At 34.6% G+C, this 12,315-nt stretch overlaps 1 protein-coding gene across 1 annotated transcript; it reads right to left on the reverse strand.

Moving 5' to 3' along the window:
- Positions 1-2,710: 2,710 nt before the first annotated feature.
- Positions 2,711-3,646, reverse strand: LOC105090012 (olfactory receptor 4F15-like). The gene has a single exon (XM_010981206.1). The coding sequence runs from the start codon at positions 3,644-3,646 to the stop codon at positions 2,711-2,713; it is 936 nt and encodes a 311-aa protein (XP_010979508.1).
- Positions 3,647-12,315: the final 8,669 nt, after the last annotated feature.

Consider the following 12,315-nt stretch of genomic DNA (forward strand, 5'->3'; position numbering starts at 1 on the left):
AAGCTTTCTCTGCTTCTTAAAATTGTGGTTTTTGCCTTTGGTATGCCTTCTAATTTTTCTTTGATGTAGTAGATATGATGCACTGGGTAAAAGAAACTGCAGTAAATAGGCTTTTGGTAAAGTGGTGGTGAGGTATGGGCGAAGGGGAAGTGTTCTATTGTCCTATGTTTGGTCTTTGTCTTTCAGTGACCCTGTGTCTCTGGATTGCAGTCTTCACAGTGTTTCTCAGTCTTTTTCTCCTCCCTTAGATAAGATAAAATGGCTAGAGTGGGCTGTGGAGTTGGATATTATCCTTGCCCAGGTCAGTTAGGCTCAGATAATACTTCAGTAGGTTAGGTTCTGGTTAACTAGTTTCCTCTCAGGGCAGGGCTTATTTTTAAAACAAACAAACAAAAAACCCCAGAGCTGATAACCTGAATCAGGCACTCCAGTGCTAGCACAAAGGCCCATGAATGAAGAAATTATAAATGGCAAAGGTGAAGTCTTTCTGAGAGTTTTTTATTGTATAATGGGCCTATGAATGAAATAATTATAAAGGGAGAGAATGAAGTCTTTCTATGGGTTCTTTCTGCATGGTCTCATCTCACTAAGGCAGCTACAGCCACAGCCATTGCTAAATGTTTGACCTTTCAGAGTCACACATGGATGCTTGACATGGTTTCATCCATTGTGGCATTTAGTAACTTGTTGGCAAGTTATTTACATTCGATCTCTTCTATGCTGAAAGAACAGCAAATTGTTCTTTCTGTGGTAATGTGTCTTCCAAGTATGGCTTTGAGCATTCTTACAGCAGTACCTTGGCCATTAGATGATCCAAAAACACATAGAATTCCTAATGCCCTTCATAACATTGCTTAGGACAAAGGAATATCTTTACAGCAAACGAAGTACAAATGAGCACACAGTCAAGTGATCCACTGGTGCTTTGATAAACAAGCTGTCAGCTGATAGAACATGGGAGTAGCTCTTTAAAGGTGCAAGTTAGTACCAGTTTGAGGATGACACTTTGTGCTTTAACATGTGACATATACTTTGAGCCCATGGACATTATAAGATATTGCGTCCTAGGATGTATATGTTTGGAAACCAAGGGTAGCTGGTGAGAGTGGCCCCATTCGCCATCACTTCTTTGGACAACTTGAATTTTCTGGACCTACAGCTTTGACCTCTGCTGGGTGGGGAGAATGCTGCTTCTTGGGACAGAGTAAGCATCCCAATAAACCTACAGTTTGAGTAGTTCCCTGGTCATTTTGATTTCCTTGTATTTGTAGATCATCAAAGAAACAAGTTTCTATCATGCAAGGGATAATTAATCTTCATTACCATGAAGAAATAGAGTTGCTGCTACACTTACATCAACAGTGACTGACAATAACTAGAATGGGCAATTGCAGAAATTAATAGACGGAGCATGATAATCATGGACTCAGGCTGCTCAGGGAGAAAGATATGGATCTGGGCAAGTGATCTAAAAAAACTGAAGTGCTGGATAAATGTGAGGGGGATCTAGAATGGGTTGTGGAGGAGGAGGATTATGGATATCAGATATAAACTACTATGTGTAAAATACATAAGCAAGAAGGATGTACTGTATAGCACAAGGAATTATAGCCATTAACTTGTAATAACCTATAATGGAGTATAATCTGCACAAATGCCATATCATTATGCTGTATACCTGAAAAGTGTGCAGAGGTCTAATATAATATTATAAATAACTATATTTCAATAAAAAATAAAAAACATAAAAAAGATGATTAATATCATCCTTGGCACATGTACAGTGACAGGGCCCATTAATACTTTTACTGTTTACACTGCTATGTTTAAAGAATGAATGATGGAGTGAACTTACATGGAGCATGAATGCATCTAAACATGGGAATATGTGGAGTGTATCTGATGCTCTTGGTGTCTCACACGTGTCCCTCTGCACTTAATATTCCCAAGAACGTAGATTGTTCTATACCATAAGTTCCAGAGACTTCTGCCTGAGGACTTTTTTTTTGGAAATCAAAAGTGTTCAACCCACTATGTGGAGTAGCCTGAAAACTTCCACGGAGTTAATGCCTCGGAGTTACACCAATACAGAAATACACAGCTTCCTCGCTTCTCAAGTGGGACCACTGTTAAGTCATAGAATCTATACAGTTTCTTACAGGGTCACAGCAAGATTGCCCCTCCAGTTCTCTGTAGTAGTAAGATACAAATTAGTATACCCTTCCCTGGCATCTGTCCTCCTTGGCCCCTTCTGAACCAGTGTCTTCTAGGAAACCTTTCCAAATAAACTACTTATATTCAGATTTTTGTCTCCTTTAAATAATAAGTAAAGCGATTGGGCCTACATGAATAACATTCAATGTAATAATACTTGATATTCATCACAACAAATTTACAGGTTATTTTTAAATTTTATGAATAACAGAAACAATGTTATTATATCCTTTTATTTGAAATATAATCCAGAATTTAAAATTAAAATGTTATTTGCCAGACCATGGCTGTTCTCTGTAAGAATATCAATTCTTAGCGTGACGTATTTACATTTCCCATGTTGGTAATAGTAAATGGTCTTATACTCTGCAGATAAAGTAGTAGCAGGTTTAGGATGGCAAATGATGAGTTTTTCCTGGATATGTTAAATTTGAGGTGCCTACATAGAGATGGGTCAGCTGAATGTACCATTTTAAAGCTTCAAAAAAAGATGTGATCAACAAAATCTGGAATAAGATATCTTTTTTTGCAATCTTTTTATTGCTACCTTTATGTCCTTGTTCCTTAATGTATAGATGGCAGGATTCAAGACAGGTGTAATAGCAAAGTCAACAATGAACAAATTTTTATCAAGTGACGGTGGAGGAGAAGGCCAGACATAGAGAAACATGCATGGAGTGAAAAACAAAAAAACCACAGTCATGTGAGATGACAAAGTGACAAATGCCTTGGATAAGTCTCCTGAAGAACGTTTCCAGACACTGACCAAAATGAAGGAATAGGAGAGGATTAGCAGGATGAAGGTGCCCATGCTCATGAAGCCACTGTTGGCAGTAACAATAAACTCCAGCTTGGCCCCATCTGTGCATGCAAGTTTTATGATCTTAGGAAAGTCACAATAAAAGCTGTCCACTTTGTTAGGCCCACAGAATGGCAAGTTTATAACAAATAAAAACTGAGACATGGCATGGATCACCCCAATTACCCAGCCAGTGATTACAAATGAAACACATATTTTGGGGTTCATGATGTTCAAGTAGTGAAGAGGCTTACATATTGCCGTGCACCTGTCAAATGCCATGGCTATGAGTAACACCATCTCCACTCCTCCCACGATGTGGATGAAGCATATCTGTGTCATACAGTTTTGGAAAGAGATTACTTTGTATTTGTTTAAAAGGTCTGTGATTATCTGGGGGACTGTGGTAGAGGAAAGACCCACGTCAATGAGGGACAGATTGGCTAGCAGGAAGTACATAGGACAATGTAAGTGAGAATCAAATATTATCAAAAACAAAATTAAAAGGTTTCCCAAGATGACCCCTAAATACAGGAACGAACATATCAAAGTGAGAAAAAGTTTTTTTTCCCAAGAACAAGAAAGGGCCAGTAATACAAACTCAGTGACCACGGAGTCATTTAGTTCACCCATTGACTGGGGCAGAAGAGCTGCTTTTCAAATGACCTGAGGATAAATATTAAAAGGAATAAGTATCACTGGCACAGACATAGATTCTCTATTCATCTTGCTAATAAAACTAGATACTGAGAGGAGAAAAATGAAGCATTTGGAAGAAATATGGTTAGCAATAAATTTATTGTATATAGGTGATAGCTGAGGAAGAAAAATGCGACTGTAAAGTTTTGCAGATAGAGCCAAAAAGAATTACTTTACTTTTCATCCCATAGCTAAATCTCTTTTAAATTTATTTTTCTTTAAATTTCTGGATCATTTTTCTGACCATTGCCGTAAGTGTTCTCACACCAAATATTTGTCATCTCCTCTGTCACCCTGCTGTTAATGGTACTTTCACACTAATTCTGTGCATTCTTACCTGCACCTTTCTTTGCCCATTGATATTCTCTTACTTCACTGAACCTGTAAAGATCACCAGGACAAAAGTATTTGAACATAGGCCATCACATAGGCTTTTAAAATTTTTATGAAACTCAGGTGCACAGGAGTTAATAATTGAAATACTTGGTTCATGGCATGATATTATCTTTGGTCCATGAGCACTTTTAATAAGTAGATTAATGAGAAACTAAAAATAAAATAAAATATTGGATATCTGAGTGTAAATATTGGTAAATGTAATGATGATAATTAATAATTAGTAATTGACTATAATGATCACAGATACCACTTAAGTGTCTTCTACACTCAGGGAATTGTGTTAAGTACATTATCTCTTTCAGACCTCCTAATGACTTTGTAAGATAGGTTCAGTTTTAATATACCTATTTCACAAATGAAGAAAGTGAGCCTCAGAAAAATAAAGTGGCAAAGCCAGGACTAGAATCAAGAGCTGTAGGACTTTAGAGTGCGTGCTCCAAACACTGTTCAGTGCTCTTCAAGGCCAGCACCTCCAGGTATGCTTTAGATCTCTCCAAAGATCTAGAAGCATCAATCAACCTGTTTCCCTCACCCCAATTTTTCATTTCTCTTCATCTCTCACACACAGAATCTCTCCTTCAAAAATAAAATCTGTCAAGGACAGCATGGGGAGAATTCCTTCTGATTTTCTATTTCTCTCTCAAACACTTCACAGATAAGTTTATTTTAACTTATACGTTCCATTTATTGACTAAGACAAAGCAAACTAGCTTCCTCCAGAAAATCCTTTTACAGAGGTCACCAGGGATTCAGCACACAATCGTCTACATATAAAAGTATCACATACAATAATCACTTTTTAGTCTTTATCTTACTCATTCTTCAAATTTGTTACCCATGATCATCCACTGTTTTTGAAATCTCTTCTGAAATTGGCTGCTACATATGTTGCCTGTCCCAAAGTCCTTTCCATCCCCTTTTCTGGATAACAGAACACCTACCTATTTAGTTATTTGGAAGAGATTTCTCAGTTTTGGCAGAAGATAGGTCCTTTTCCTTGCCCCCAGATGAAGCATGATAATCCACTGTCACTTGGCCATGGATTGGTTTAAGAGGGGCACGTAACCTAGAATTGATTAATGAGATACAGAATAATGTCTTCTGTGAAAATTTTCTTCCCCAGGTTAAAATACAAAGTTTAATGTGGAGAAGGCTCCTTTATTCCTGCATTCAATGTTAATGTGATGCCTAAAGGTGAACCAATTGTGAGCTTTGGAAGTCTACATGTTAAAGATGATAGTATGAACAGATAGAAAAAGAACCCAGTCCAAAAAAATCTTTAACTGACATCAGCAAAGGTCTACCTTCTGACATCTTGTCATGTGAGAAAAATAAAAGCTTGTTTGTTTAGCAGACTATAAATAAGGCATTGTTACTGGAAGCTGCATGCATTCCTAATATTTATGTGGCAAAGCTCCTAAATTTTCTGTTTCTCTTTACTCTTTTGTGTCTTTTACTGACACATAGATCCCCCCCCCGATTATCTTTGATTGTTGATGTGACTCAGAAGTCTATCCTAAACTATTTTTTCATTCAAAACATACTTCATTGTTTTAACTAATCTCCACTTACTAAGCTCGAGCCTTAGATTCCAGCACAGTATATCTAAGGCTATACTGTAGAACATAAATGGACATCCCTTAAGCACTTCAAAGTTAAGATGCACAAGTCTGAAATCTTAAAAGATTTTATCTTCTTTTAAATACCTGAGAAATATGACCATTCACAACGATGCCCAAACCCAGGGATCTACGTGGTACCCTTGTCTCCTCTTTGACCTCACATCCCAGGTGGAAAATTACACCTCCTGAATATTTCTCAGTTTTTTTCCTCTTCTTCATTTCCACTGTCAGTTCTTATTTCTGATGTATATATTTTCTCATCTTAATGACTGAAAGCCTTCCAAATGATGTTCCTGCCTCCATTCTTACCTAAGTTTAGTCCTTTCTATACTCTGTTTTCAGATCTGTCTATACCTAAAGATCGAACATAACTTTGTTACTCTCCTATTTGGATTTGTGATTCTATCATTAAAAACATTTAAAACTTAATAGCATATTACATAAGACCCTTTGTGAACTGAACATGTTACTCTATTTTTTCACATTTCTGTGCCTTTGCATGAACTTTCATTTGTGTTATTCCTGGTCATCACAAGGTGGAACTGTCTTTGGCTCTAAGGCCTGATAAACTTTGGTTGCCATTCCAACTCTGCCACTTACGGGCTATATAAACCAGAGCAGGCTATCAAATGATGAAATTTATTTGTCCATAAAATAGGAGAAGTATAACTTATTTTTCCTGATGTTATGAGGATTTGAGAGGATATGGGTAAAACTACCTGGCACAAATGTTACTTCCCTTTTCCTTTTATCCTTCAAGATACAGATTAACTGCCAGACACTCTGAAGTATTTATTGAAGACCCTAAGCAGAGTAAATAGCTCCTCTCTATGAACTATTGTTATATCTTGTGCATTCTTTATAATAATTAAAGTATACTATAATTTTTTTTGTATATTCTTAATTCTCAACTATGATTTCCGAGAAAAGGAACTTTTAGCTGACTTTGTATACCCCAATACTTAGCACAATTTCTGGCACAGTGTAGGCATTATTAGATGATAGTCTTCACTAACATTTATATGGTAATGAATGTTAAGCAAAATCGAGGGCCTAGAAGCCCCTGTGGGGGATATGGAGTAAATCTCCACCAAAGGACTTTGAGAATTGAGTTCACTGAGACTTGTATGCTGATGGGAGAATCTGGAAGCTGCCCACTTCCCTGTCATGAGCCTTCCCTCTCAGAGTGACCTCAACACCGAACATGTCCAACTAGATCAGAAATCTAATACAGTAAACTAGAAAAATGCACACTTTCCCCTTTCTTTTTTACCTAAAACAAAATGTGTATAGGCACTACAGAGTATCTGGCAATTTCCCTCAAGTGACAGGGAGTATTAACATAAAGCATGCTATAGAAATATTGCTGAACAGAAAAACGTTACCAGGTACTTGGAAAAAAATCAGTAATTCAAAGGAACAGTACAGTTTTCACAATTGAAATCCCTATAAAAAGTAATTTGCTACATGAATAAGGAAGAGAACTTCTAAATATGCTTGAATTTTTGTTCATAATATTTTTCAATGCACATGAAATAAATTAGAAGCTCAGATAAACTAACCTGAAAAAAATACATGATTTGAAATGAAGTTAAAAAGATTATAAAATAAAAAACACTACATATAAAGTAAATACATATATGGAAATATTTAGACTTTACACGGCAATGCCTCGAGTTTGTGGGATTTTAGATGATTTTATATTTTCCCTAAATATTAACTCTTATTTCCTATATTTTACAAGTAATATTTATGGATTTTCTGATTTCTATATTTAAAAAAATGTTTTTTGGATTTTCTAATTTCTAAGGAAGATTTGAAATTAGTGGAGGAAATAGAAAAAAATGATATAAGAGCAGTTTCATAAATAGTTTAATGTTGTAACGAAGAGCACAGATTCTGGGGACAGACTACCTGGATTTGAATCTCCATCTCCTTGATTTATGAGCTATGTGTCGTTGGGTGAGTTGCTTCACTTCTCTGTCCCTCAATTTTCTCATCTGTAAAATAAGGATGATAATAGTACTTACCTTATATGTTGCTGTGAGGATTAATGAATTAATATATGAAACACATCAGAGCATGCCCTGGCAAATAATAAGTACCTGATAAGTTTTCTTCCCTAGTAATTATAATTTTTAAGACTCAATCACTCAATTCTTTCCAAACATAGAGATAGCTTGCTTTGCCTGTTTATGTTCAGTTGGAATGAAATAGCCAGACATAATTTTTTTGTTTCCATGAATCTAATGGCAGAGAGAAAAAGGGTGGAAAAATATGAATTCCCTTCACAGATCAATTTAATAAAGATAAGGGCTTTTTGAAGAGAATTCTCCTCACAATACAATTGAAATTATGAAAATGAGACCAGGAAGATATAAAACAATACAAGTGAAAATCAATCAGATGAAGAGCATGAGCAAAAGGAACCTGGAGATAGAAAGAGGAAAGAAGACTTGGGAACAAAATGTAACCAGTTGTTCAGATTTAGATAACAGATTTTCTAGGTACCTGTTCAGGTTCAGGTACCTCTCAGCAGCAGCTTCGAGAGATTGAGACACACAGGAAGTTAATGCCCTTTTTGAATTGCCACCATCTCTGAATACTGAGAGTTAAAAATAGTTCATACCATTAGGAAGGAAGTCAGTTAGAAGGACTGAATATTGTCCATAATTTCTTCTAGTGGAAACAACATCTTCCATGTGCACTTCTGTTTTCCCCAGGGTAAATTATCTCAATTTGCAGAGAAGAATTACAGGGAAACTGAGCAGTTCAATGTGATGTTGATCAGTAATTTTTTGTTCCGCTAATGTATTCTTTTTTCTCAAAATTAGAAAATTTTAGGTTTACTTGAGATGTTCATTGGGTTATTGCATGTTATACGAACCACTATTTGACACCAATATAAACTTTAAGGAAACTATCCCTCAACACCCTTAGCTGCTCATCACATTTGGAATTTGGAGAAATAATGAATTGTTATTTGAGCAAATTAGGGGAGTTTCAAAATAGTGCAAAAAGAGACTGGGAAAATCTTACTTGGTATTTTTATAAATTTATAAACTTTGTTTTTTAGAGCAGTTTTAGGTTTACAAAAAAATTGAGCAGAAAGTATAGAGTTCCCATATTCCCCTTCACACACCCTCCACAAGTTCCTCGCATTGTTAATGTCTTGTGTTAGTGTGTTGTATTTGCTACAATTGATGACCCATAGTAATACATTATTATTAACTAATTTACATTATGGTACACTCTTTGTGTTGTATAGTCTGTAGGTATTGAGAATGGTATAATGACATGTGTTCATTATATAATCATACAGAATAGTTTTACTCCCTAAAATTCCTCTGTACTCAGCCTATTCATTCCTATCCCCTAATCCACCTCTGGCAGCCACTAATCTTACTGTCTCCATAGTCTTGCCTTTCCAGAATGTCATATAGTTGGAATATAGTTTCTAGCCTTTTCAGATTGGCTTCTTTCACTTAGCAGTATGCATTTAAAGTTCTATCATATCTTTTCATTATTCGGTAACTTACTCTTTTTATTGCTGAATAATATTCCGTTGTCTGCATGTACCACAGTTTATTTATCCACTCACCTTTTGAAGGACATTTTGGTTGCTTCCAAGTTTTGGCAGTTGTGAATAAAGCTGCTAAAAGCATTCATGTGCAGACTTTTCTTTGAATATATATTTTCAGTTCATTTCAGTAAATACCAAACAATGCAATTGTTGGATATGTGATAAGAGTATATTTAGCATTGTAAGAAACTGCTTGTCTTCTAAGGGTTGTTTGCCTTTTTATTTTAAGTTACTTATATATTTCTATATTCTTGATAAATGTGTTCTATTTATATATTCTAAAGTATATAACCTGTTCTATATATTAGTTCTTCATGTATATATGTGTGTATATATGTTCAGTGCTTGTCTATTCATTTTCTTAACAACATCCTTTTTTTAAATTGAGGTATGATTGACATGCAACATTATATTAGTTTCAAGTGTATAAAATAATGGTTTGATATTTGATATTTGATATATTGTGAAATGAACATCACAAGAAGCCTAGTTAACATCTGTCACTATACATAGTTACAGAAACTTTTTTCTTGTGATGGTAACTTTTGAGATTTACTCTCAGTAACTTTCAAATATGTAATCCAGTTATTTACTATAGTCACCATGCTGCACATTTCATCTCTACAATTTATTTATTTTATAACTGGAAGTCAGTTCTTTTAGACTCCCTTCACCCGTTTTTGCCCACCCCTCCCAACTGTCACTTTTGGCAACAAAAAAATCTGTTCTCTATATTTATGATCTCAGGAGTTTGTTTAGATTCCATATATAAGTTAGATAATATGATATTTACCCTTTTTTGTCTGAGTTATTTAACTTAGCATATAATACCTTCAAGGTCCATCCATGTTGTCACAAATGGTAAGATTTCACTTTTTTGTGTGGCTGAATAATACTTCATTATATATGTATATATATGTATATCACAATTTCTTTATTCCTCCATCAGTGGACACAAATTGTGTCCATATCTTGACTATTGTAAATAATGCCACAGTGAACATATCTTTTTGAGATAGTCTTTTTGTATTCTTCAGGTAAACAGTGGAATTGCTGGATCATACTGCAGTTTTATTTTTAACTTTTTTAGAAAACTACATACATGTTTTTGACAGTGGCTGCAACAATTTACATTCCTATCAACAGTGAACAAAGGTTCTGTATTTTTAAATCCTCACTAACACTTGATATTTTTTATTTCTTTGATAATAGTCCATTCCAGCAGGTGTGAGGTGATGTCTCATTGTGATTTTGATTCGTGTTTTCCTGATAATTGGTGATGTCAAGTATCTTTTTAGGTACTTGTTGGCTATCTGTATGCCTTCTTTGGAAAAATGCCTATTCTGATCTTCTGCCTATTTTTAAATTGGATAGTTTTTTTTTTTTGCTGTTAAGTTGTATGAGTTCTTTATTTGTGTTAGTTATTAACCCCTGTTTAGAATATGGTTGGCAAATATTTTCTTCCATTCAGTAGGTTGCCTTTTCATTTTGTTGATGATTTCCTTTGCTGTGCTGAAGCTTTTTTGTTTGATGTAGTAACACTTGCTGATTATTGCTTTTAATTCTTGTAATTTCAGTGTCATATCCAGGAAATTACTGCCAAGACCAAAGTTACGGAACTTCTTCCCTAAGTTTTCTTCTAGAAGTTTTAAAGTTTCCGTCTTACATGTAAGTCTTTTTTTAACTTTTTTTTTATTGAGTTATAGTCATTTTACAGTGTTGTGTCAAATTCCAGTGTAGAGCATGATTTTTCAATTATACATGAACATACATATATTCTTGTCACATTTTTTTTCGCTGTGAGCTACCACCAGATCTTGTATATATTTCCTTGTGCTATACAGTATAATATTATTTATCTCTTCTGCATATGCCTGTCAGTATCTACAAATTTTGAACATGTAAGTCTTGAATCCATTTTACATTAACTTTTTAATATGATGTAAGATAGTGGTCCAGTTTCATTATTTTGCATGTGGTTATCCAATTTTCCCAAAACTATTTATTGAAGAGACTGTCCTTTTCCCATTAAGTATTCTTGGCTACTTTGTCATAAATTAACTGGGTTTATTTCTGGGCTCTCTAATTTATTCCATTGATCTATGTGTCTGTTTTTTGTCGATACCATAACTGTTTTGGTTAATATAGCTTTGTAATAGGGTTTGAAATCAGGGAGCGTGATGTCTCCAGCTTTGTTCTTTCTCAAGATTACTTTGGCTATTTTGTGTGTGTGTGTGTGTGTGTGATTCCATACAAATTTTATAATTGTTCGTTCTATTTCTGTAAAAAATTCCATTGGAATTTTGATAGGGATCACTTTGAATATACAAATACGCTCTGAGTACTATGGATATTTTAATAGTATTAATTCTTCCAGTTCATGAAAACAGAATATTCTTTCATTTATTGTGTCATTTTCAATTTGGTTCATCAGTGTCTTATAGATTTCAGCATGTAGATTTTTCACCTCCTTGGTTAGATTTATTTCTAGATATTTTCTTCTCTTTGATGCAATTGTACATGGATTGTTTTCTTTGTTTCTCTTTCTGTTTGTTATTAGTGTATAGAACACAAAAGATTCTTGTATATTGATTTTGTATCCTGATACTTTACTGAATTCATTTATTAGTTTTATCAGTTTTTTAGTGGAATCTTTAGTGTTTTCTACATAAAGTGTCATGGTATCTGAAAATAGTGACAGTTTTACTTCTGCCTTTCCAATTCTGATTCCTTTATTTCTTTTTCTTTTCTAATTTTTTTGGCTAGGACTTCCAGTACTGTGTTGAGCGAAATGGTGTGAGAGAGTATCCTTGCCTTGTTCCTGATCTTAGAGGAAAAAAATTTCAGCTTTTCAGCATTGACTACAGTGTTAGCTATGGGATTTTCATATATAGGCTTTATTGTGTTGAAGTAAATAAAGGAGAGGTTTTATCATGAAATTATGTTTAGTTTTTTTCAAATGCTTTTCTGCATCTATAGAGATGATCGTATGATTTTTA

This window comes from Camelus dromedarius, chromosome 5 (assembly GCF_036321535.1).
Source record: "Camelus dromedarius isolate mCamDro1 chromosome 5, mCamDro1.pat, whole genome shotgun sequence".
NCBI lineage: Eukaryota > Metazoa > Chordata > Mammalia > Artiodactyla > Camelidae > Camelus > Camelus dromedarius.

Excerpts from the sequence above, each read along its gene's own strand:
- LOC105090012 (XM_010981206.1), bottom strand. The coding sequence starts at position 3,646 with ATGGGTGAACTAAATGACTCCGTGGTCACTGAGTTTGTATTACTGGCC.